The sequence below is a fragment of the Eptatretus burgeri genome, chromosome 6 (genome assembly GCF_056783735.1).
Source record: "Eptatretus burgeri isolate ZD-2024b chromosome 6, Ebu_testis_v1, whole genome shotgun sequence".
Classification (NCBI taxonomy): domain Eukaryota; kingdom Metazoa; phylum Chordata; class Myxini; order Myxiniformes; family Myxinidae; genus Eptatretus; species Eptatretus burgeri.
This window is the reverse complement of record NC_140966.1, coordinates 48,092,172-48,119,701: the sequence shown is the minus strand read 5'-3', so window position 1 is coordinate 48,119,701 and position 27,530 is coordinate 48,092,172. Positions and strand designations below refer to the sequence as shown.

Below are 27,530 nucleotides of genomic sequence, written 5' to 3'. Positions count from 1 at the left end.
ATGTTCCACTTGTGTGATTGAAGAACTTCACAAGCACATTAATGACTTCAATATCTCAGTGATTTGTATTCAAGAACATAGAATAGTTCATCAACTATTGGACTCAGATATTCAAAACACCAGAATTGGCATATCCACATTGTTTACATCTTCTGCCGCACATAGTCGAATAGGAGCAGGACTTGTTGGAGTTGGAATAGTTGTCAAATCTTCCTTGATGAACTACCTTTCTATCAATCACCAAAGTATCGGATCAGATTGTAATAGCAATATTTAAAGGGAACCCGAAAACATATGTTGTATCATGCTACTTACTCTCCAACCAACGTCAGTCTTGTATCAAGCATGGAGGAGTTCTATGAAAGCCTAATCTGGATAATGTCATCTATCCCAACACATTCTTGTCTTATACTTGGAGGGGATTTTAATGCCGAACGGCTTTTCTTACCATAGCTCCACCAACAGAAATGGACAGTTCATTCTTGGTTTCATCCACCGGCATGACCTTTTATTAACCAACATTCTCTTTCAAAAGCCCAAATCAAAATTGTTTTCATCCTATGTCATAAAAGATGGAGTAACAGTATCATGGATTATCAAGCTCACTCCTCACCAGACCCTATTGTCTCCAACTACAGAATTGTTTGCAAAAAGACAAGGCTTAGCGTCAGATCAAAAAAGAACATGAACAGGTTCGGACTCCATTGGGATATTGTCTCTACGAATCCTCACATAGCCCCCCGAATCGAAAATCAAATTTCTACTGAATGGGATAAATTAGAAAGAAATCGGTCAAGCACATGTAAAGATTTTGCTGATATGTACAATGAAGCCCAGGAAAAACGGCTTCACAATATACTGGGGGGCTTTGACAAAGGGGAATTAACCAGTGCACTCCATAATGTCTGGAATGTAGTGAAACATCTTTCTGGAAAGAAATTTAAAACCACTTTTTATCCAAGGTGAGGATCACTTCGATTCCTCGGGAAAACTCATTTCCAAAAACTGTTCTCTTCTGATATTAGCCTACACAACAATCCAATCGATCCCATTTTTGAGGTCAACTCCAACATTACTGCTGGCATCTTTTCATCAGCAGAACTTGACATACCAGTGAGAAAAAAATGAAACATGGAAAAGCTCCGGTTTTGATGTTCGTCCAATCAAAGTCTGGCGACTTCCGAAATTCGAAAAATCTTCTAGAAACTCTGCAACAAAACATACTGAGGAAAGCGCTCTCCAGAATGGAGGAAAGCAGGTATTGTAGGAAGACCCAATAAAGGAAATGTAATGCTTTCTGAAAAATACCGTGGAATAAATTTAACTCAAACTGCAGCAAAAAAATCTACAATCACCTTTACAGAATTCGCCCAGAATTGAAAAAGATCCTACGCCCAAATCATATTGGTTTTAGGCCCCTTCGACCTACATCTTCTCAGATCTTTGCTCTTAAGCACATCATTTAGGATGTACGTAACCACCAGACAGGCTGTGATCATCTTAATAGACTAGACTATCGGAAAGCCTTCAACTCCATTTACGGGAATAAACTTTTCCAAGTTCTACACGCATATGGCATCCCTGAGTCGATTGTGAAGCCCATACAAATTATTTATGAATATACCTTTGCAGTGGCATTAACTCCTGAAGGAGAGACCAACTTTTCAAATTGAAGACTGGGATGGTTTAACTCTCTCCCGGCGTAGAAGTCCCAGACATCCAGTCCGGTATGTACATTTCTGACCTTGATGTTGCTGATGAAATTGCGCTCTTTTCAGACATGTTAACCAAAGCTGAACTTCTACTTCTCAAGGTTGAAACTGCTGCTAGATCTATTGGCAGATGCATGTCAATTCTTCTGCTGAGTGTGTTCTATTTACTGTTGCTGGAAGCCTGATAGAGAGAGTGAATGACTTTAACTACCTCGGTTCCTAGACCAACACACAGTGTGACTTAGAATGTAGAAAAGCTCAGGCTTCGGTAGCAGGTCATGCCCTCCTTAAATTTTGGAGATCTCCAGTTTACAGACAGAGTAAACTTTGGGTCTTCAAAACCACAGTTGCGTCGATCCTTCGCTATTGATGTGAATCCTGGACCTTGACCCAAACATTGGAGAAATCCCTAGATGGTACCTACACCCAATTGCTTCGTAAAGTTCTAAAAGTTCCTTGGCAAGACTATATCACTAACTTGGACCTGTATGGTTCTTTTCTCCCACATCTCTGCTACTCTGAGGGAACACTGCCTTCGCTTTGCTGGTCATGTGATGCGATATGAAGAACTTGCAAAGAAAGTTCTACTCTGGAGGTCTGAAGAGCCCTGGAGAAGGGGTCGCCCCCTCACTACCCTGCAGGATGTCATCGAGAAGGACACCAGCTTGAGGGGCATTGATTTAATCAATGCTATGACTCATAAAGAATCCTGGAAAAAAATCTCATGTCACGACCATAAGTGGATGCCAACAAATAGAAAAAAAATTTCAATCAATGACAATTTTGTTCCAGGCACCATTTATTTAATGATGAAAATATTTCGTGATACAAGTATTCAATGCATTAATAATGTATTAAAAACTTTTATCATTAAATATCTCTCTGTAAGCTGGTGACAGAATAAAGTGACGTCACTTCTCTGAGAAGACGTTATACTGTATTTTGTATATTCATATCCTTTAAATTGTAGAATTTAAAAATATTTTTCGATTTTAAAATCATTTAAAATGATTCACGATCCATAAGAGTAAAAGTTATAAAACAAAAATTAATATTGTTGGTGCAGTTTTGACGACTATTCCATCATTGCTTGTTACACACAGACATTGTTCTCATTTGCAAATGAAAGCAATTGAACATGTTGTTACATTTGTGGGTGGTTAGATATTCCCATAGACCAGATAGAAATACTGAATGTAGAATAGCATGGTCTGTGTACGAGTAGTTAGCCCATGTTGATGTAATAAGTAGGGACACGTCAGCATAAGGAATATTTTGTTTCAATGTGCACCATATCGTAATAATTAGTTAAGGGTTATGGTTAAGGAAATTGTGTGTATAAACCCCTATGTAAACCTCTACCGGGGGTGCTGGGAGACTTGGCAAGAGAGGAAGAGAGTGGCGGAGCTTCGAATGCATCCCGAAGGGCGGAGCCTGGATCGCCTCTGAGGGACAGAGTTTTTCGTTGCCCAGAGAGAAGAGGGAGGAGCAGAGAGGAGAGCGGTTGGCCTGAGGACAAAAGACGGCTGAGCAAAAACTCAAGGGAGGGAAAGGAGTTCTGTGGAGAACGTGTGTGAGAGGATCGTTTGTTCTGAGGAGAACATGACGGATAAAAGGAGCTCGGAAGAATACAGCTAACGAGGAGATCAAGTGCTGAGGGAGGAGAGCTCTGAGAGATCGTCCTGTTTGCCTGCTTTAGTGTGAAGCCTGTTTGTTGTCCTGCCCATCACCTTATCATCCCTTCTCATTGGTCTGCTCATCATCATCTCCTCATCACCTGCTCGTGGCTGCTCCAGGCCGCTCCACGCCTATCCATCCACCCGCTACCGCCAGAGCCGAGTCCCCCGGTTTTGTCTCTTTCCCGTCTGTGATTGAGTCCGGAGTGAGGGGCTTTAGTTTCTTTAGATTCATTTTTACCTCACCGTGTATAATTCGTGAATAATAAATTGTATTTCTTTCCTTCCCATCCCAACCTGCTGTCGTCTCCTCGCGATCACCATCCCTGGTTCTTTTTATTTGTTTACGATTCGGGAATAATCCCGTTGGTTTTAAAAGAGCTAAGTTTCTCATGCTTCTCCTCACTACCCGCCTGCCTGTTGTCCACCATTAATTCAGAATGTTGTCTGAGGGAGTAAAAAGCCAGTTCGGCTCATCCATCCAGCGTCGGTGTTAATTGACCTGGACACGACAATATTTAGAAACGATTACATTACTCCGAGTGATTAGTCCGATGATGTCATTGCAGGGTTTTTCGACTGATGCCTTGTCTTATTGACGGTACACTGTACCACCTTTATTTTTCAAATATAGTTTGAGTAACAAAAAGAAAACGCGATAAATAGCATCCCGGGATTAAGGTATGAAATAAGGGGGAGGGGGTGTCTTCATCAAGCTTTATCTAATACTTTAGGGGGTGTGTGTTGAAGCGTTACAGGGCATTACAAGGGAGTGATACTCCAATCCCTGGCCATAAGACCTGTAGGAATTTTGAGGTGGACGAGTTTTCTCACTGGATCCTGTAAGGGCATGCTGAAAGGAAGGGGAAAATATTGGGTAAACATCTGGAATCCTGGGCCTAAGTTTTTTCCCGGCGCCATATTGTGTTGGGCATATGTGTAAAGTAGCCACTTTCGGGTTTCATCATTTTTCTCTACTTCTGGTTACAGCTGGATCAAACGTGACATGTTCTTTGGATTCCTCATGAAATATCCTGTAAAATGAGACTAGTTTTACCCTCATGGGGCCATCGGCATTTGGCATAGCTGTCATCAGTGAAGAAAAATGATGAAAACTGAGATAAGGTATCATACGCATCTGCCCAAAAGTCGTCCACCTCAAAATCCCTGCATGTCTTATCCCTACACACATTAGTACTTTTTATGACTAATATATTGTTACGGCTGTGGAAATTCGCAGAACACCATATAGGTCCTCAGTTAGTTATGCCGATAAGTCTGTGTTCAGTTAGATTTCCCCACCGTTGTTTAATGGTAATTATCCGTGTGGACAGGGCTGTGATCTTTGGGTTAGCCGTTATTCTTTGCTATCGTTATTTTGGACCAACCGCTTGACACAACCACCTTAACCACAACCCTCATAACCACACCACCGTGTTTCCACCTTGGCACACGTTTGCCAGAGGCCTGGCCTTCGTCGAGGGAAAGCAGGTGGCCCCCGTTCCCCGCTCCCCCAGACGAATGGCGTCTCCACGGTGAATTCCACCCGGCGTGTGGAAGAAGACAAATACAGCGGCGAGGGAGCGTCCCTGATTTGGCGGGAAAACGCTTCCTTCAAGAAGTTTCTCGCATGTTCTGGAAGTTTTCCGCATGTTCTGGAAGGACGGCGGGGCGAGAGCGGAGGGGCGGAGCATGGGTAATAAAAAGCGCGCACGGAGCATTCGTTCTCTCTCTCTCTCTGGGGTTGCTGCCGCTCTCTCGCTGTCGTTGCTGAAGCTCTCTCGGTCATCGCTGAATCTCTCTCTGGAGTTGCTGCTGGGGTTCCTGTCGTTGCTGGTGTGGTTGCTGCTTGTGCCGAGGAGAATCTGGACCGGATCAGCGGCAGAAGCAAGTCCTGCTGAGGAGAATCTGGACCGAATCAGCAGCAGAAGCGAGTTCCGAGGAGAATCGCGAGTTGTTGCTGTTGGGGTTGCGGTCGTTGCTGGTGTGGTTGCTGCTTGTGTGGAGGAGAATCGTGCCAAGGAGCTGCGTGAAGATCCGGGCTCGTGTCCGAGTCAGGAACTTGGAGCGGTCGGTCGGTGGAGGTCCAGGCGTCGCGAGGGAGACGCGGGCTGGAGGCGCAGCGCTGCTGTGTCTCGCGAACCTGCGCGTGCGTGTGGGGAGAGCCGGAGAGAGCTCGCCTGCCGCTTGGCAAGGCCTGGGCACAACCGCGGCTACGCTAGCTGTCGTGTGGACGGGACATCGCGACTCACCCCAGCAAGGCACCATGAGGGTGCAGGTAACCTGCAACGGTCTCGTGGGGCCCTTTCGGTCACCAAGGCCCCACGTTATAAAGGCCCACGGGCCCAGTCTGACTCCCTTGTCTTTGAGGGGGTCTTTTCTTTGCTTTTCTTTTGAGGGAATGTGGTGGTGCCGAGTCTTTCAAGTAGAGCTGCTGTTAAGCGAATGTACATGGTAAATCATTGATGGTCGTAGTGCTTTACCTTGCTCGTGTCTTGTCCCCTTCCCCCATTGATTGCATGGCTGTATATGTGCATCTGTGTAAAATAATAAATGTGCTTGTGTGAATGTTAACCCATTCGTCGTGTCCTATTTTCCCCAAATTGAACTGCAATCTTGCTTTCGGAATACTAGTTGGTTTTTGAATACCGATAAATAGAATTGGGTCCGGTGAGGTCTGGCGACAATACCCCGCTCGGTTATCCCAGAACGGAATGAACCGCTTAAGCGGTTCGTGTCCAAACAGGCCTTCGCCGAGGTACGGTCCCTCGGTAGGTTACCCGCGCGAATACTTAGGTATATCGATATTCGGCGATTGACCCTGTCGCGCGCGGGTAGAATACGGACTGGGCCGTGGTGTGCATTGAAGGCACACCCGTGACTGGTTCTCGGCGTTGTTCCGGGAAGTCACGACTGAATTGCTCGTCCGGTGGGCGTGCGGCTGCCTTTAGTGAAAAGCGGTCGTTCGCACGCCGGGCGGCGTAGATTTGTAACAATATATTTAATCTGTGTGTTTCAGGTTGAGTGGTGTGTGGAAATGGCAGAAAAGAAGCTACTTGTTGGCCTGCAACTACGGCAAGATACAGGAACTTCTACAGAGACGGACACCTCAAAGTGTATCATATGCCAAAGACAAATCATATGAGAAGACAACAACTACATCAGAAGGAAGACAAAAGTTTTTAGCAGCAGCTGAAATGTGAAATGACATTGTTCTGGAATTAATTAATTATCAAGGACATGATTTTAAATTCTTGCATCATTGCACAAATGAGTGTTACAAATCATACACACTGAAGAAAACGTTGCTCAAAAAAACAGAGAGGAAATAAAGCTCTGCTGCAGGAGGATCAAAATGAAGAAGCACTTCCAGATTCCAGTGCAAATCCTTCTAAAAGACCAATAGCAGAAGTTACCCTACAAAACCCGTCACCTAAAGTGGACCCTACAAAATCACCATGTATCATATGTGGAAAACAAAAGCAGGGCAACACGAAGGAAAAACATCGAATATGTGAAACCAATCGAGCAACAAGGTTTCTTGCAGTAGCACTGTTCTTCAAGGATGATGTATACGTCAGAACACGCAATCTTGAAGATGAATCTGCTGTCTTTGGTGCAGATTTATATGATCACAAGCTCTGTCTTGAAGCCTATCTCCAAATATTTAAGAAGCAAGTCCAGCAAAGTGATGTTCAACAAAGAATACTATCCAAAGGCCAAGCTATAGAGGACATTAAACCATTTCTTCAAGACATTCTGGACAGTGGCTATGGTTCAACACTCAATGAAATTCTGGATTTTGCCAATAAAGAGTCAGGAGAGCCGCTGTTCACAAATAAAGAAGTGAAACTTTACGTGATGAAAATATTTGGTGACAAAATTCAGTTTTCCAAACAAGCATAAAGGAATCAGCCCCCTCCATGTCTACTCCTCAACACTAACTGCTGATCAAATGGCAGACAAACTCCATTCGGTTCACTCTGTGAGAGATGCTGCCCAACTGATAAGACAATCACTCCTGGAAACTGACTTCAAACTTGATGATGAATTTGGGAATGCAAACCAACTTGAACATTCATGGAAAACAACACCAATTCCACAGCAAATAATTACTTTTTTTTTTCTCTGAAGTATTACATTTGGACCAAATTACTATCCTTTCTTCTATAAGTGATAACAGTGAGTCAGATAATTCGTCAACAGAGGACGAAGAGGAATAATGTGACGAAGTAGAAAATGGCAGTGGAGATATTCTACCTAATAAATGACAATCTACTATATCATACAGAATCAAAGCACTTTTCCAAATACTTTTCTACAACGTTCATAAAGGAAGGAAAAAAAAAAAACCTCCATTGCACTTAATGACTGGTCATTCAATTCATGAGAAATGTAAAGGTAGGCAACTGATAACAGGATTGAATAAAGCTGGACTGTCAGTCAGTTACAATTAGGTTATGAAATCACGTCGAAATCTTGCACAATACACTATCCAGTCATGTTCCATATACCCAGCTCTTCCCAAGTCACGATGTGGGAAACAACTTCACGGTAGAAGCAAGGGATAATTTTGATCATGAAGAGGCCAGTCTTTCTGGTCTACAAGGAACCGACGACACTGTCATGGTTTTATTCCAGGAAGCTCCTAGCATGATACCAAGAAAAGCAAAACTATCAGCAATAGTTCAGAGCAAAACAGCCAAACGAAATGCTGCCCTTCTTCCATGTCAACAGCTCAGAGTTTATCGCAAACCATCGACACCTGTGACCATCCCACCAGACTTGATAATCACCGAAAAGGCTTTCAGTTTACCATGCAATGAGATTAAGGAGGAGAGAGTGATAAGTATGGTACAATCTGCGAGTGGTTTGAACAACCAAAGTACATTGACGTGGTCTGGCATTCATGCCATAATCTCAAAAGCTGATGTTCCTCAACAACATGTTGGCTTTCTCCCAATACTGCCATACCCAGCTCCAGCTTACAACAGTGTGTTTTCAGTTATGAAAAATTTACAAAGCCTACTAGTGCATCTCCAGCAATCAGCACTCCCAGTCACATGTGATGAAGGTGTTTATCATATTGCAGCTGAAATTCAAATTGCCTCAAATGAATTTCCCAACATTGTGCTTCTTATGGGATCCTTCCATTTAACTAAAATAATCCTTGCATGCATTGGGAAGTATATTGTAGGTGGTGGGTTAGAAAATGTCCTGATTGAAAACCATGTGTTTGGTCCTAAAGTGACAGAAAGTATCCTGAAAGGTAGCAACTATGTAAGGTCAGTGATAGGAATGCTCATGCCAGCAGAAGTTGTAGAGAGACTGAAATGGAAAGCATTTTTAAGCACCATGGAAGATGAGGCTGCATTAACTACATTAACTACACAAGCATGTGATTTAGTTGATACAATGCAAAACAGGAAGATAGAAGATGCACAACTCATGTTTCAAGAGTTGAGTACATCATCAGAAGATACACTCGAATCATTAGATGATTTCAATCAGAAAGATGTTGAGCGTTCTGAACAGTGCAAGTATCTGGAAGGATTCTGACATCAAGTAAATCTTCTGAAGTGCCTCATTAGAGCTGACAGGGAGGGAAACTGGATCTTCTACCTGCACACAGTAAAGGAGGCTGTTCCTGTTTTTCATATATTTGATAGAGGAAGAGGAGAAGAGATTGGGACCATACTCTGTGCAGAGCGTTGGTGCTGCTTAAGCAGTCTCCTTGGCTATTGGGCACAATTCTGGATGGGTCGCCACTCCGACACAGGATACCAGCATGCTTGCCAATTCAAATGGAAGCCAACATCCAACAAATGCTGCAGTATGTCGAAAGCAGAGAAGACCCATGGAGGTGAGGTCAGGCTCCACAACATATTAACCAATGAATGTGTGCCAGCATCAAATGCCAAAAAGTTACTCCAGTTTTTGACAACAGGGAAAGAAGCTTGTTCAATGTTCCGTGAGGAAAGGTATATCTCATGCTCAAAACCTCTATCAGCTCCAATCCACAAGCAAAAGCTACCCACTTTTCAAAATGCAACAGGTTCAGATGTATCGTCAAACCGGCAACATGTAAATACTGTCAAAAAATTATTCCAAGCTCAAAGGACTTGACATTGTAAAGCAAAGAGGAATGACAATGACAGAAATCCTTAACTATGACGTGATGTCTTCTTCCTTACTAGATCGAGACGATGTTACTACTAAACCAATGAAATCACAGCTCATCTCTGAGTTAACCAAACCACTACATAGCACAGACTCCAATTTTCAAAAAGAACACGCACTGAAAACTAGCGTTGCTGTTAATGTCATGAATCAGTTTCGCAGAATCAAGGGTCACAACACATTTGAAGATTTGTTCACAACACTGGATAATAATGTAAACAATGTCTGCAGATTCAGTTGCATTGACTATGTATTTTATAGTTACCTGCCATCATCGATCAAAAATGCAGAGAGAGTGAAAGAAGATCTTCTGTCGAACCACTACCTTTGCCGTCCATTACCCCTGCTATGAAGCTTCCTTTGCAAATGGACAGATTCTGGGCATCAGTTGACAATAAAATTTTGATTCAAGATGCTCTGAAACAGATTCTACTGGAGGCTGAGGGAAACTGTCGTAAGTGGCGTGTTCCTTGAAAGTGGACCGATCCCTGCGGGATCTGTAAAAGGCAGTAGTATTAGCACAGTCGACGACATACTTCAGACACCTATTGAAGAAGCTGACTTGCGCCTCATTCATCACATTTTCCACTCAGTTAAACAAGGATCACAGCGTGCAATCATACTTTCAAATGTCACAGATGTGTTTGTGCTGCTTTTTCATTTCTACAAGTTTCTTCATGAAAATGGTCTCTCTGAACTCTGGATGAGAAAGTCAGCAAAAGAGAATCATCCCTATTCATACTCTTGCCAAAAAGAGAGGTCCTGTCAGTGAAGTCATTCTCACCACCCATTTTCTTACTGGGTCTGATGTGACAAGTAAAATCAGAACCAAAGCGTCATCACTTAAAGCACACCCAGAAAAAAAATATCTACAGAACTTCGGTCGACGCCTTCCACCCAGTGCACAATCCTTTGAGCTTGCAGAGGAATACTTGGCCAAAGTTCTCAAACCAGGTACAAAATATAAGACATTTGATAAACTTCGTGTTGAAAGTGTCACACAAGCTAGCGCACCAAACTTGCTAAACCTACCTTGTACAAGTTCTTCGTTACGAGGTCACTTACATCGATCATTTTACATGGTATACACGTCGTGTGCTTAAGTGTTAAACATGGAGTCACCACTAGCTTCAACAGATTTTGGATGGACTATCAGTGCTGACGACTCATCACCCATGCCAGATCCTTGCATGAGTGAACTACACGAGCATGTGACTTTTACCTGTCTTTGCAAGAAATGTAGCACAAAACGATGCCGGTACCATTAAATCATTGTCTCTTGCACATCATTTTGCAAATGTCATAAGTCTTGTGGGAATGTATAGGCTAACCTGTTCCAAGCTATAAAGACAATGTTTTTATTTTGTGTGGAAAATTTTCATATTCCCAATATTTGTAACATAAGGTATAGTTTATTTTTTTTTGCATTGCCTTCCTTACATGTAAAAATAAAAATATATGCATTTTTGATGATATATTTTAATCTTTTTCCATCCGTCCATTGGGACCAGATGTGCAAAGTCCATGTGACTTATCCAAACCCGAAAGTGTGCAGAACATTGGTGCTATCTAAGCAGTCTCCTTGTGCTAATTGACATAATCCTAGACAGGTCACTACTCCAACACAAGATACCAGCAAGCTGGCACTCATTTTGCAAATCTTAGAAGGATGACAGGCAGAGTCAACCCCACCTGGTATTAATTCAACAGCCAAGTGGGATTTGAACTCAGGATCTTAGGATTCCAAGCCCACCACCCTAACCATTAAGCCAACACCAGGCATTTTATCTTGTTCCAATTGCCGCAGAAGGGTAAAACTTGTTTCATTCCACAGGAAATTTCATGAGGAATCCAAGGAACATGTCACATTTGGCACAGCTTTAATCATAAGTAGAGAAAGATGATGAAACCCGAAAGTGGGTACTTTACGCATATGCCCAAAACAATATGGCATCGTAAAAAAACTTTGGCCCAAGATGCCAGATGTTTACCCAAGATTTTTTTCCTTCCTTTAAGCATGCCCTTACAGGATCCAGTGAGAAAACTCGTTCACCTCAAAATTCCTGCAGGTCAAATGGCCAGAGTGTATTATGAGGGAGGAGAGAGGTGTCAGATTTGGTCAAAAAATGCGTTGCGTAATATCGAATGGCCCCAAAAGAGAATATATTTCCAATATGATCTTGTTTATATTGTTACGTTTGTGGGGTACAGGATAGTTATTAAAGTGTAAGGTATTAGCATGGACTGTGTGCTCCCGGAGGACACATCATTTTACCTCTATCAAGGTCTTCATATTAAAGTCGTCATCCTGTTTTTGTGGGAAGGCAGCCTTGTGTGTTGTAGAGGTTATCCAAAGTATAATTGTCATGTGATCTGTCCTTTCCGTTGAACTAGTGAAGGCCAGGCAAAGTAAGGTGAACGGTCCCTGGAGAATGTGAGGTCGCCCAGCTCATGGCATGAAGTTCGCTCCATTCACCCCCCCCCTTTTCCTCCCTCCAGTGTTGGTAGGGGCATGAGGATGTGATGTCACAAAACTTGGTGGATAGTTTGGGTGTATGACAAGGACGAATTGATTCAATTTCGGTGAAGATCCGGATCCGGAAAGGAGAATTTTTTCAGAGTGATTCTTCACCATTGAGAGGTGGGCCAAAAACGATATGTAGCATGATATTTCAAAACATTGGGACGAATGACAAAACTTGGTGGATGAGTTGGGTAGATGACAAGGCAAGCCGATTTGATTTTGGCCCCTCAGTGGGATACAAAACGTAAACTGTTCAGCCTGGTGGAGGTATATGCTCTACCGAGTGTTTTTTAGTTTTATATATAAATATAGATAGTTTTATTTATTTAATTTTTTATCAAATATGGTAAGAACGCTATTCGAAAGACACAAAATCCACCAGGATACTGAGATTGTCATTTATTGATGTGTAAAATGATAAGGAGGTTCCAAGTAAGACAACAGTTATTTAGCTTATATGAGCAGGGGGAGGGAGGACAGAAAGTTGGGGTTTGTAGAGAGGGAGGGGGAAAATTTTTTTTGGGGGGGAGGGGTTGAGGTCTTTCAGTGGCGGGGGGTGGCTAGAGGGAGATTGAGGAGTTGTGGGAGGGGCGTTTAGGAGTTGTTGGGGGGAGATTTGTAGGTTTGGAGTGATTAGGGGATTGAAGCCTTTGGGTTGAGGAGGGGATTTGGGGTTTGGGAGGTTGAAGACTTGCGGTTTCGGAGGGGGGCTTGAGGACCTCTGAGCTGTCTTGCCGAGGTTTGAATGTCAACCCAGCTATGAATGTCATCATGGTGTTTCTCAAACAGGGTGATTCATCAATGTGTGTGCCATTACTCAGATGGACATTAAAATGGATGTTCCCGCTTCCAGAATTAGTTGTTAGACGTTGAAGATCCCATGATATCCTTTGTGAAGAGTAAGCGAGCTGGCACCAGCACTCGAGCCAAATTCCTGTTCTAATTTACAGGCGGTAGTGCATCAGTGGCACAGCTGTGCCCCAAGAAAATGATGCTACCTGCAGCTACGTGCTGGATACAAAAGAAGATAAAAAGCAGTCTTTGGTATCCAAAAGATAACCTCTCTGGGAGAGAATCACAGGGCTGGAATTTTGGATTTCATTAGACTATCATTACATAACAACCCACAGACTTTTTTGGAAGGATAACTTTGTGTGTATATGTTGCCAGATATTGGAAAAACATGCACCACTTACCTGCAGGGCATTTCCCCAAGAAACTTAAACAGTGTAATGGGCTGAATGGACCACTGGGCAGGGAGGTCTACGTCATTAATTTTTTTTTGTTGTTGTTCAATCTAATGGTCTTTATGCCTCGTGTTGGTTTAGTGGTTAGGGTGTGTGGGCCTGGGATCCTAGGGTCCTGAGTTCAAATCCTGCTTGTACGTTGAATTAATACCAGGTGGGATTGCCTCAGTCTGTCATTCTTCCGAGGTCGGAAAAACGAGTAGCAGCTTGCTGGGATGATTGAGCCATTTGAGTATCCTGTGTCAGAGTGGCGACCCGTCCAGGATTGTGCCCAATAGCCCAGGAGACCCCTTTGGCACCACCAATGCTCTGAATAGGGTATGGTCCCAATGGATGGATGGAATGGTCTTTACTACCTACCTGGTCTTCTCACTCATGTCAGGACAAGATGGCAACCTCACACTAGAAATTGACAGGTTTATTATAAATGATCATACCACTATTCCAAGCACAAAACTATTTAATAAGTACTTTCACTCAAGTGACAATAGCAACAAAGCCAACGGAGTCTCACCATATCTCCGAAAGGACCATCGAGCGAACCCTTGTGCCATCTACTTCCTTAACAAACCTCTTGAAAAAAGTTTAGTCACTCAAACCTCACAATCAGCCATGATCTTTCTTGAGAAAACCACTAATCTAAGATGACCTCCAAAGCAAGCTGCCAACTGGGCATTCTCTGTCATGTAGTCTTTCCTTGGCAAATATGAACTTTCATCAGCTTATAAGGCTTTCACCCACAGCTTGGTGAAGTCCTGCTCTCTACTTTGGGCTGGCATCCCTACCTCACACCTTGTATGTTATGATGCCATGGAAACCATGGCCCTCAAAATCATTGGAATCTCCCGTGATGAAGCTGAGTCTCTGCGCCTGTTACTTAAATTGCAGACAGACAAGTCAATGGTTTTTTTTTTTAACTGCTTCCTTTCTGGTCTTGAACCCTCTGCCTTTTGTTTGCTTTGTTCCCCCAAGGTTTCTGCATGGTACACATGGTATGCTAGAAACCCACTTCTGGTTAAACTCAAAAAATGCAGGCTGACAACTCACCTCCACTCATTTGATACTTTTTTTCTCTTGCTTTAGGAATCAACTTCCTCATTTTGTTCAATCGCATTCTTCCCTCCAGGGCTTCAATATGGCATGATTATAAATAGGGAGGTAATGTGTGAGGAAATGACATGTATTTGCTGAGTAATGCATGGTGGAAGATCCCGCGGATACAGTGTTTTGACACCCCGGGCACAGGTGGGACGAGCTCGTTCTCATCAAGGATATTTGGGCCTCTCGCAGCGCAGATCCAACTCTCTCCAACCTCATGGAGGAACGAATCTCTGCACTGTTACTCTGGCACCACAGCTGCAAAGCTCACCCACCCATGTTCTAGATTTGCTGTGTCATTCTTTCTCACCAGTGGCCATTTATGTCTATGCCCATGCAACCAAACCTGGCATCAATGTGAGCAGGATAGCCCACGCCCCAAAGGCATGTACGTCCAAGGACATGGGGCCCACTCGATAAAGGATTAGGAGGGTATATACATGTAACTGGGAATTGGGATAAAGGGGGGATACACTAGGTCTGTCATGCTTTGTGGCCTTTCTATGCTAAATTACATCAATTATTGTTTTGTTTGGTTTCACTTTACAGGGTCGATGACTTAATGAGTAACACACACACACACACCTTGGAAGAAGTAACATCACTGAGAGCATTCTTGAGTACCAGCATCGCTTTTCTCTCCCCAATCAGGGGATATTTGAGGACACATTTAATTCCTCCCTCTGGATACCAACATATGGGGTTTGTCCAAGCTCTATCCTTAAATGCTGGGTGTCAAAAGTAAGGAAGCAGGACATACCATTTTTTAAGTCTTTGGTATGGCTGAGTCAGGGTCAGAATTGAGTTGCCAACCTCCCAGACTCAGAGCAGATGCTCTATCCATTATGCCACCAAATCTGACTGTACAACCTTGAGCATAAATCCAGTAAGGACGTAATGGACACAGTATTATTTGAAATAAACATAAATCTCACATAAGGGGGTTTCCTACTCCCTGCGTCCAAGTAAAAAACATTGTAATGGTTCACATCCACAGGGAGGTTTCGCAAAAATCAAAATGAATATTCTGACCAAGGGGTGATGTCACAAAAGCATCATAAACAACATTGCATTACACCCGATTATGAAGTAATTGGTTAACAATTGTTGTGTTGTATGCAGCCTCTGACTGCTGGTTGCATTATTTTCTGGAAGCATGGCTGTGTTGCTGACACCATACCCCTGTTACCATTGCCAACCTCAGAAGGATAACAAGCTGACTCAGCCCACCTGGTGTTATTTCAATAGCATGACAGGGGCTCAAACTCATGATCCTAAGATCTTAAGCCAGCTACGTTAACTGGCCAACACCAGGCTTTTATTGGTAAACAGTGAAAGTGGGTTAAACAATGCTGCTATGATGCATACGGTGTCAGATGTTTCTGGTTGTTTTCTGTTGCAGTCTCCGCACGTGATGTTTTTTTTAACAAGGAGAATTATAAATCGATACATAATATAATTGTACTTCCATTACTGAACACACATCATCAGAAGTATTGGAAATCAATTTGAGAGGCATCTAAGAGTTGCAAGATAGTTTAAAAAATACAATAAACATAAAAATAAGTATGTCGTATGGCAAACCATGAGCTTGCTAGAGAACTCTCTTGTCCTGCGTTTTACACACACACACACACACACACACACACACACACACACACACACACACACACACACACACACACACACACACACACACACACACACACACACACACACACACACACACACACACACACACACACACACACACACACACACACACACACTTTTGCTAGTATAGATTTCAGTTTCAATATGTCTGTCTAGTCCATTACCTTTTGTCATCAAATTTTCAACAAACCTTTATTTTGAGAATATGGAGAACACTGATGAATAAAATTTACATTTTTTTTTTTTGGCTGTTGTTTTCGTCACGTTCAGTTCGGACGTGGATCAAGTGGATCAGTTCGGACGTTCAAAGTACACGTGGATGGGATTTGCATTTTGAGATGCTTTCTCGTTTACTTTGAGTTGTGATCACAAGTTTTTGAAGATTCTGATCAATGTGAATTAAAGGTAGCTAGATGACAAGCATTGTTTCTTCTAACCCAAACTAAGCTGTACTAATAGCAGTCAATTTGTTGTTATAATAGTAGAAAACACGAATGGAGGCTTGGAATAAAGTGTCAATGCTCATGGCATCCATATATTGTAACTGAATGTGTATTGAAGACTTCTGCACAGCAGTGTACATCAATAGATCTTTTCATAACATACTTATGAGGGATAAGCCACACATGAACATGCCGATCATAGTTTGGTCTAACATTTATTTATACGTGTCTGTTCGGTATTCACAACAAAACATGTTTGTTGGATAATTACAAGACATGTTTGGCAGATAATGCTCGGCCTGACAATTTGTCATTAAACAATGTTCGAGGCTTTATACAAAGTTATGCTCCCTTCTTGACTTTGGCAAATTACGCGAGTTGGAAGGGGGGATGTAATGTATTAATTTCACAAAATATTTGGCCTAAATTTAGCGATTTTACAAAAAAGTATGTGCAGGTTGGGGCGGGGTGGTCGTTTAAGCCCCAATAGTGGATCTGTGCCGAGGGCGCACCCAGAACATCAATGGGCTCTGTGTGTAAAGAAGGCATTACCACCATGTGGGAATGCTAGAAACCTATGGGTGGAGATAGGACCAACTTTCTTGGTGGTAAATTAAACAATGCAACCCTTTAAACAATCAACAGGTAATTGCACTTGAACCCAGATTTCATAATCAGAGGAAATCTTGAAGTAGCAAATATTTTCAGTTAATGCCTGTTGATGCAGATTTGCTCATAGAAAACAAAGGGGAGATTGGTGGTTGGGGGGGGGGGGTAATTTGAGTTTTGAATCGACCACTAGAATGTAACCAACCAAGCTATTGATTGAAACAATAGCCACAGCTGCCATGCTGAATTAGGATGGCAAAAACAAATACCTCCAACCAGGGAGGTAAGATGCACACTTTGGCCACCTTAGGAAATTTAAATTTGGAAAGGATACACAAGATGCAGTGTGCTCAAAGACACTGCAGTACCTGTGCCCACAAATTGCAAAAGACAAGGCATCTCAATGAACATTCTGCTCAAAATATTGTGCTTTCCAAAATGGAGTGCTTCAGATGTGAAACAAACTTATAATGAAATTTTAAATAGAAATTCCCACAATGAATAAAACCCTGAAAACTAATGTCTGATAAAATGGGGAGCAAACGACCAACTAAATTGAAATACTGCCTAGCAATATAAAAAAAACAAAAAAACATTGAAAATAATGACAATGACTAAAAGGGATTTGCTCCTCCTTTTCACAGTGGCGCCTCTAAGGTGTCTGGCCTGCGTTTGAATCTCAGCCAAGCTATAAACTGTCATCCCGGTGTTTCACAGGCAGGGTGATTCATCAATGTGTGTGCCGTCCCTCAGATGGACGTTAAACTTGGCAGTCACGTCTGCCGGCATTAGTTTGTGGATGTTAAAGATCCCACGGTGTCCTTCACGAAAAGTAGGTGAGCTATCACCAGCACCATAACTAAATCTCAAATTCCTGCCCTGACTTCCCAGTGTCGGAGTGGCGACCCAGCCAGGATTGTAACGCGAGCCACGGAAAATGCCTCGGCAGCCCTGTGCACCCGACGGCATGAGAAAGGTCATCCATTACACAGTGGAATAATAATATGAAAAGGCTGGACTCTTTCATTGAAACCACTATTCAATGGTCCACAAAAAGATAAACAAACCACATATACCGTATGCAGAAACAAAAGGAAAATAACTCTAACTTCAAGGAGAAAGCATTTAATCATTAAATCACAATACTGCTTCATATCTGGGGATTGATACTGCACGTTGTCTTCCAAATCATAACTGATTGGAAAAGTATATATTGGGTTTTCTTAATATACTTTTCAAAACAAAGTTTTTTTTGTTGTAAACAAATGGGAACTGATTATACTCTTCTTTCAAGCTTGTTACAGATCAGAGCAGCATAGGAATTGGAAATTTAAAATATGAAATCAATGCTTGGATGTAATCAGTACTCATCCACATCCAACAAATATTTTTTATGAATCAATGGAATGCATCATTTGTGAAAAAGTGAAAGCAACAATTATGTCCAAAATGTAAGGTACAATCGCAGACACAGCATTGTCAGAGTTAGAGTTCACCAATCTGTCTTCTCCATCGATCACTATTGAAATATTGGTGGAGCAGTTTGGTAGGACAGATGCATCAAATTTGATGATGGGACTTTTTGACGATGCACATTGTATTTCATTGACATGACGGACTTGAGTGCGATGGATTCGGAGCCAGTGACTAAAACCGACGATGTTGCAGTCACAAACCCAAGGGTTTCTTCTTGCTGACAATGACTTCAGATGATTCAGGTGGTCAATGAGGTGTGAAGGAATAGATGAAAGAAGATTGTGTGATACAGACAATGTGTGGAGTAATGGTGTATGCTCAAAAAGTCCTGCAGGAAGCTGTTGTAGTTCATTTTGACGAAGATCAAGATGTTGAAGGCTGAGCGTCTGGTCAAACACACCAAGAGGCAGAGAACGAAGATAGTTCCAACTGAGGTCAAGAAACTTGAGATGTTCAAGGTTGGCAAAAGCTGTGATGGAAAGCTGTTCAATCATGTTTTGTTGAAGAATGAGGGTTTTTGTGGTGTTCAAAATGCTTGAAGGCACTGTGGTAAGCACATTATCTCTGCAGTCAACAAGTGTGCCATTGCATAAACATGTGCTACAAGCATTTGTGCGCATTTGATTGTCCTCCATGAAACAGTTGTCTTCAAGATCTTCTACATGAATACTAACCACTGGAACTTTAGAATTGGAACAAAAGACCTGGTCAATTCCATCAATAACAACTGCCTCATTTTGTCGAAGCCAATTTCGGAGGTAGAGGATTGAGCATTTGCTACAGTTCAAGGGGTTTCCATACAAACGTATTCTCTGCAGATCAACGAGGCCATCAAAAAGACCTCGAGGAATGGAATGCAGATTGTTATTTTGCAGAGACAGTGCTTGTAAGTTGGACAGAGTATCAAAGATGTCAGATGGAAGGCTTGATAATCTATTATTGTTGAGACAAAGCTGATAAAGATTTGGAAGACCTCGAAATGCTGTGGCTGGAATTTCAGTCAACTTGGTGAATGTCACTCGCACCCACTCAGTATTTTTGGGGATTCCTTTTGGGAACACCAACAAATTAGAAAAGGAACAATCATAGGTCCGACTGTAATTGAAGCAAGACCTTTGTGCTGCTATCAGCTGGGCAGGTATAATGAACAAGTAGTAGAGTATAAAGATGATTGGCCTCACTGCCATGATGTACCTGAATGAAGACAAAATGCATATTAGACATTTGCCAAGCTGCCGCAATAAACTTCACAAATCTAACTCCGCTTACAGAGGACATGAAAGGAATAATGGGTAACAAGTATAGCACAGAGAATATTTCACATTTTACTAGATAACCATGTTATTTCAGCGATTTTAAATATATATATATATATATATATATATATATATATATATATATATATATATATATATATATATATATATATATATATATATATATATATAGTGTATAATCAAAACTAAATACAATTATATGATTCTGGCTCAGGTTGCTGTCCGTGATAGACAGAACTGCCTTCTGCTCGAAGAAGTGTCAGCTGCGACAATGCTAACTGCAGCATTGGTCAGCCTACATCAGCTTTAGAAGCCTTTTATGGGAAGACAAACTAATCTTCAGAGGGGATCATCAAACAGACCAATCAAATTACTACTTTCAACTGCAGAAGAAACAGTACATATGTATTGAAAAAATTTAGAAGTAAAATCCTAAATTGCTTGAAGAGTTGTTATATACTCGGCACAATAGAATCCAGAAACAGATTTTCATCTAATCAATGGTGATACACAATGCACATGAATGAGTGTATGCAAAACATTTTGACATTGCTGATGTTGAAATTTTGTTTCAAATACAAAAGGGCTGCAGTTTCGAGAAAACAACCAGGTTCTGCAATACCAACTGTTCCAAGTAGGACTAGACACACACAGTCTGCCAGTAACCCGCTTCTTGTTAATCTTCCAAAATTCAGGCTCACTGCTCACCTCCACTTTGTTTCTCTTTCTCGCCTGTGGAACCAACTTCCCCAATCTGTTCAATCCCATTCTTCCCTCCAGGGCTTCAAAACAGCTGTTCACCAGGACGTCAGGTTATCCCCAACCTATACTTTCAGCTCATCCCCCACCTCTACTCCTGATCCCTTCTACCCCAAACTGACCCCATTCTCAAGCACTCCTTTTTCCAGGTTGTTGCGATTCACCACCACCTCCCCCCCCCCAACCCACTCTCTCACTCACCTCTTTTCGTTTGTTAGTTGTCGGTTGGTTTTATTCCTTTTCTGTTTCATCCCTGCTTTCCCCTTCCACTTTTTGCTGTGTTTCATTCAACTTGGGTGTAGCTTGTTGACCCCCATGTGCTCTTCTTCCCCTCCCTTTCATCTCTCTCTCACTTGTACTCTGCTGTGGATTCCTCCTTTCCATTGTTTTCCCCATTTCAATTGTATTCCTTTCCATTCTGTTCTCGCTCTTCCATATGCATCCATCATGTGTGTGTGTGTGTGTGTGTGTGTGTGTGTGTGTGTGTGTGTGTGTGTGTGTGTGTGTGTGTGTGTGTGTGTGTGTGTGTGTGTGTGTGTGTGTGTGTGTGTGTGTGTGTGTGTGTGTGTGTGTGTGTGTGTGTGTGTGTGTATATATATATATATATATATATATATATATATATATATATATATATATATATATATATATATATATATATATATATATATCCGGATCTGGATCTTTACCAAAATCTCAACAATCTGTCTTTGTTACATACCTAACTCATCCACCAAATTTCATCCGAATCCGTTCATAATGTTTTGAGATATCATGCTCACAGACAAACAAGACAGAGACAGACATGGGTGAAAACATAACCTCCATCCACCTTCAGTGGAGGATGTAATTAAGCCTCCCCCTATAGGATATGGGGAGGCTTATAACTATTGTAGGTTTTTTTTTCTAAAATTAGCACCCCAATTTTCTATTGTATCACAGAGTTTCTTAGACCCCAAGGAGTACGTTGTGTTATTTTTTTCTCTCTTTCGTCCTTCACTTCCAATTTCCCAGCTATATCCCAGGGTTGGTTGGGACTTTTGGAATGAAATATTTTGCATCAATAATGGGAATGCAAAGTATGTGGGGATGATAATTTTTGACTTGACCTAATTTTTCAGGTCATGACCCAATTATAGACTAACATTTTACACCATAACTCGATTGAGGTTTGTCTGATAAGAACAAAATTGCCCTCTCTATATAGCCTAGAGCAAACTGCATTTAAGCTTAATTTACATCATACCCCTCCGGGTTAAAGGTCAAGGTCAAGATCAAATGGTGGTCTAAAAAGTACAAGGCAGTCAAAGCACGCGTTGTTTTTATCATCATTGTTCAATTTTGCCAATGTGGAATTTCAAAGACTGCTTGGCCTTCCAAGATGTTCTTGCATCATAATAGTGCACCTGCATTGAAATTGTACACCTGATATTTGATTAGTTCTTGACCAACTTTTTTTTCGGATTGTGACCGAATTAACAAAAAACACATTTTTTATCTTAACTTAAAAAATTTCCCTCAGGTTTTTACGATGTCGAGTTTTATGGATAAATTGTAGATGGGGGACACATTTTATTCATTTACATTCTAATCTCTAAATGATGAAAGTCAAGGTAATACGGCGGTCCGAAAAAAAAATATGGCCATCATTTGATCGCGGGCCAAGGGTAAGCTGGGGGATGCTTAACCTTGGTGATCGCTTTGTGATTGCAGACATCCAGATTGTGTTTCATTTTTCAAATAAAGATCTTTCGTAATTTCAAAAATTTAAATGATATATTTGGAGATACTACAGAGATCCAGTTTTTGCCTCAATTCAGCTCAGACCTGTAATGGGCAGATCAGATTTCAATGCTGGCCTCAAGAGACAGGCAGGGTTGCAACATCCCCAACAGGTCCAGGTCTTTAAGTGATCCACCTGAGATGCACATTTGATGAGGAATGAAGTCAGTTTTGAAATATGAGGAATGAAGTCACTTTTTTTGGAAGGAATAGTTGCTAAATGTTTTGACGACCGAGACATTCAAAAAGTTAGTTACATCGTTAATGAAGAACAGAAAAAGGCCATTTTGCCCATCTCACCTGTGTGAAGTTCCTTCTCAGCACTCTTGATACCAAGCAGTGTGTGCTCTGTTACCTGTGTGGAAGGTTGTGGTGGTGAGGGTGGGAATGTGGGAGTAATAGAAGTGAAAAAAATTTTTTTTGAGTAATATTAAAATTATGTTGATGGTGGTTGAATTAAATCACGTTCACACTGAAGAAGAACCACACCTATCAGAATCAGGACATATAAATATCACATCAGCACAGCTTAATCCACACAACATACTTAATCCTCTGCTGCACTACTCTGTTGTGACATCACAAAACACATCACGCACCATTCCGATCACAGTTAGGTTCGTCGTGATGACTTCAACTTTGCTTTTTACTTCTTCGGGTTCTGTCTGATGACTCCAATGCAGTATTTGGTCTTCTGTTTAATTATGTTTGTACCATATCCTGATGACGTGTGGACTGTGTTTCCCTACTGAGGGACCACTGGTATCTTGTACCTGTTGCTGCACTGCATGGCCAAAAGTAAGTGGACACCCGTTCTAATTAGTGGATTCGGCTATTTCAGCCAAACACCCATTGCTGGCAGGTGTATAAAATCAAGCACACAGCCATGCAATCTCCATAGAAAAACATTAGCAGTTGAATGGGCTTTACTGAATTGCTCAGTGACTTTCAACATGGAATCATCATAGGATGCCACCTTACCAACAAGTCAGTTCGTCAAACAGCTGTTGTTGTGAAGTGGAAACGACTAGAATCAACAACAGCTCAGCCACGAAGTGGTAGGCCACACAAGTTCAGTGAACAGGACCGAGTGCTGAAGCATGTAGTGCGGAAAAAGTTATCTGTCGGCGTTTGCAACACTCACTACCGGGTTCCAAACTGACTCTGGAAGCAATGTCAGCACAAGCAATGTTCGTCGAGAGGTTCAAGAAATGGGTCTCCATGGCCGAGCAGGTGCACACAAGCTTAAGATCACCAAGCGCAATGCCAAGCATCGGCTGGAGTGGTGTAAAGCTCACCGCCATTGGACTCTGGAACAGTGGAAACGTGTTCTCTGGAGTGATGAATCACGCTTCACCATCTGGCAGTCCGACGGATGAATCTGGGTTTGGCGGATGCCAGGAGAACGCAACCTGCCCAAATGCATAGTGCCAACTGTAAAGTTTGGTGGAGAAGGAATAATGGTCTGGTGCTGTTATTCATGGTTCGGGCACAGCCCCTTAGTTCCAGTGAAGGGAAATCTTAACACTACAGCATACAATGACATTCTGGACGATTCTGTGCTTCCAACTTTGTGGAAACAGTTTGGGGTAGGCCCTTTCCTGTTTCAGCACGACAATGCCCCCGTGCACAAAGCGAGGTCCATACAGAAATGGTTTGTCGAGAACGGTGTGGAAGAACTTGACTGGCCTGCACAGAGCCCTGACATCAACCCCAATGAACACCTTTGGGATGAATTGGAACGCCGACTGTAAGCCAGAGCTAATCTTCCAACATCAGTGCCTGACCTCACTAATGCTCTTGTGGCTGAATGGAAACAAATCCATGCAGCAATAGCAATGTTCCAACATGTAGTGGAAAGCCTTCCCAGAAGAGTGGAGGCTGTTATCGCAGCAAAGGGGGTGGGAGGGGGGAACTCCTCATTAATGCCCATTATTTTGGGATGAGATGTTGGACGAGCAGGTGTCCACATACTTTTTGCCATGTTGTGTAGGTTTGAGTCAGGGGAGCAACTGCTGAAACCTATCTGTCTGGGTTCTTCCCAGCATCTTTGTTCTTTTCACACTTCTCTTTATTCACTCTAATTCTTGCTCTTTACTTTATTTTATCTCTTTTACTCTTTATTTCTCTCTTCTTTGTCTATCTGTCCAGGCCTTAGGGAGAAGCTAATTTGGCTGCGCCTGGATGGGTTTGAGGGTTGTGGATTTGCGGCTGAAACCCGAATCCTATCCACGTTCCTCCTGATGACTCCATCTGTGCTGTTTACTTCTGATGACTCCAATACAGTATTTGGTGTTCCATTTGATTCAACTTCTGCCTAAAATTCTGGACCCATTTATTACTGGTGGACGCAGATAACATTTCCACCCCTATTTGTCTGTCTGTCTGTCTGTCTATGAGCAGGATATCTCAAAAGGTTATGGATGGATTCTGATGAAACTTGGTGGGCAGGTTGAGTGTGTGTGACAAAGACAGATTGTTGAGATTTTGGTGAAGATCCAGATCCGGCTACTAGAATTTTTAAAGTGATTCTTCACCATTGAGAGATGGGGCCAAAAACGAAGCGTGGCAGGATATCTCAAAAAGTCATAAACGGATTTGTATGACACTTGGTGGACATGTTGGACGTGTGACAAGGACGAATTGATTCATTTTTGGTGAAAGCCCAAATCCGAATCTGATAATTTTTTAATTTTTTCAGTGATTCTTTACCCTTGAGAGTTAAGGACAAAAACAATACATAGCATGACATCTCAAAGAGTTGTGGATGGGTTATGACAAAACTAGGTGGATGAGTTTGGAAGGTGACAAGTAGAAGCCAATTTAGATTTTGGTTCAGGTCAGGATCCAGATCCGGCCTATCAGTGGGATACAAAACGTAAACTGTTCAGCCTGGAAGGAGCCACTCTTCCAAGTGCCTGCCGTTCTCGTTCTACTTCTGCATCCTTTATCCACAAAAAGTGTGAAAAAAATGGGATATCCTGCACACAAAGAGACAAATAGAAAGAAAGGGTTGAAAACAACCTCATATCACCTTCGGTGGCAGAGGTAACTATCTCAATGAACAACATTGGGAAAACAGTTGCAACACTTCAAAAACTACAAGATGCAGTATTTTCCATGGCGACGCGACGTCGAGGAATGGGGGGGGGGGGACTCCAAGGTGACGTGACGTCGAGGAGGGGGGGACTCCACAGTGACGCAACGTCGAGGAGGGGGGAACTCCACGGTGATGCGACGTCGAGGAGGGGGGGACTCCATAACCACGTGACGTCGAGGAGGGGGGCAACTCCATAACCACATGACGTTGAGGAGGGGGGGGCAACTCCATAACCGCACGACGTTGAGGAGGGTGGGGGGAGAGGGGGAACTACATAACCACACGACGTTGAGGGAAGGGACTCCATAACCACACGACGTTGAGGGGGGGGGGGCACCAAAACCACAGGACGGTCAGGAGGGTGGGGGGGACTCCATAACGACACGACGTTGAGGAGGATGGGGGGAGGAAACTCCATAACCACAAGACGTTGAGGAGGGTGAGGGGAGGAGGGTGAGGGGGGACTCCATAACCACACGACGTTAAGGAGGGTGGGGGGTGGAACTGCATAACCACACGACGTTCAGGAGAGTGGGGGTGGGGACTCCGAAACCACACGACGTTGAGGAGGGTGGGGGGGACTCCATAACCACACGACGTTGAGGAGGGTGGGGGGGGTCCCCAAAACCACACGACGTTGAGGAGGGTGGGGAATTCCATAACCACACGACGTTGAGGATGGTGAGGGGAGGAGGGTGAGGGGGGGACTCCATAACCACACGACGTTAAGGAGGGTGAGGGGAGGATGGTGAGGTGAGGAGGGTGAGGGGAGGAGGGTGAGGGGAGGAGGGTGAGGGGAGGAGGGTGAGAGGAGGAGGGTGAGGGGAGGAGGGTGAGGGGAGGAGGGTGAGGGGAGACTCCATAACCACACGACGTTGAGGAGGGTGAGGGGAGGATGGTGAGGTGAGGAGGATGAGGGGAGGAGGGAGAGGGGAGGAGGGAGAGGGGAGGAGGGTGAGGGGAGGAGGAGGGTGAGGGGAGGAGGAGGGTGAGGGGAGGATGAGGGTGAGGGGAGGAGGGTGAGGGGAGACTCCATAACCACACGACGTTGAGGAGGGTGAGGGGAGGATGGTGAGGTGAGGAGGATGAGGGGAGGAGGGTGAGGGGAGGAGGGTGAGGGGAGGAGGGTGAGGGGAGGAGGGTGAGGGGAGGAGGGTGAGGGGAGGAGGGTGAGGGGAGGAGGGTGAGGGGAGACTCCATAACCACACGACGTTGAGGAGGGTGAGGGGAGGATGGTGAGGTGAGGAGGATGAGGGGAGGAGGGTGAGGGGAGGAGGGTGAGAGGAGACTCCATAACCACACGACGTTGAGGAGGGTGAGGGGAGGATGGTGAGGTGAGGAGGGTGAGGGGAGGAGGGTGAGGGGAGGTTGGTGAGGGGAGGAGGGTGAGGGGAGGGGGGTGAGGGGGGACTCCATAACCACACGACGTTTGTCCGAATTTTGGTGAATTTAAACAGCCGGTTACGAAGTAAATCTTCGCCTAAACAAATACACTGTTTAACACAACAAAATGTAATTCACCCTTTAACTTCCTTGCCTTTTTGTGATTCACATCAGTCCTTCGTCCACAAGAAATGACAACGCATTGTGCTCGATGCAGGAAGTTGTCGAGTGGGCAACAAACACAAGGAGCCGTTTCCGCATCGCTGGAAATCCCAGAAATGACTCGTCACAGTTCACACGTCGCTCACTCGGCCCGCTGCCCAACTCCACAACGAACATGTTTTCGTTTACTCGTGAACACATGTAACAGCGGACACATTCTCACAAACGGTGGAGAGAACGGTTTTACTTTTACCATCGTTTTGATTCCCGAAGAGCCGCATTATCGCCTCGAAAACCCGGAACTACCAAGGAACATGAGGAATTTACAAAATTCCTTCCCTCGTCATTCAGAATCAGGGAAATGATTCTTGGTCAGGCTGGGCGGGGCCCTTGAGGTTCCGCCCCCTAATTTCCACGTGATCAGGGCGTGGCCAACAACGAGCTCACAG

At 43.3% G+C, this 27,530-nt stretch overlaps 1 protein-coding gene and 1 long non-coding RNA gene across 11 annotated transcripts in view; one reads left to right on the top strand and one right to left on the bottom strand.

Annotated features, from left to right (window-relative positions):
• LOC147024716 (uncharacterized) overlaps positions 1–5,962 on the top strand; it is a 15,740-nt gene extending 9,778 nt beyond the window's left edge. For all 4 annotated transcript variants that reach the window (XR_015059172.1, XR_015059175.1, XR_015059174.1 and 1 more), the window contains one exon: positions 1,633–5,962. This is a non-coding gene — a long non-coding RNA (uncharacterized LOC147024716). The remainder of the gene's footprint in view (positions 1–1,632) is intronic.
• On the bottom strand, positions 5,933–27,530 carry LOC147024715 (uncharacterized). Of its 7 annotated transcripts, XM_085884909.1 has the most exons (5): positions 27,074–27,456; positions 23,036–25,417; positions 22,737–22,791; positions 22,482–22,572; positions 16,599–19,812 (listed from the first exon to the last, which is right to left on the bottom strand). In XM_085884909.1, exon 5 carries the CDS (start codon positions 19,803–19,805, stop codon positions 18,534–18,536), a length of 1,272 nt encoding a protein of 423 aa, XP_085741035.1. In that variant the 5' UTR covers positions 19,806–19,812; positions 22,482–22,572; positions 22,737–22,791; positions 23,036–25,417; positions 27,074–27,456; the 3' UTR covers positions 16,599–18,533. The 7 variants fall into 7 exon arrangements, 6 of the variants coding, with proteins under 6 accessions (XP_085741035.1, XP_085741034.1, XP_085741033.1 ...); XR_015059170.1 differs by lacking the exons at positions 16,599–19,812; positions 23,036–25,417 and adding an exon at positions 5,933–10,065 and having other exon boundaries at positions 27,074–27,530; XM_085884908.1 differs by lacking the exon at positions 23,036–25,417 and having other exon boundaries at positions 27,058–27,456.

Excerpts from the sequence above, each read along its gene's own strand:
- LOC147024715 (XM_085884912.1), bottom strand. The coding sequence starts at position 19,805 with ATGGCAGTGAGGCCAATCATCTTTATACTCTACTACTTGTTCATTATA.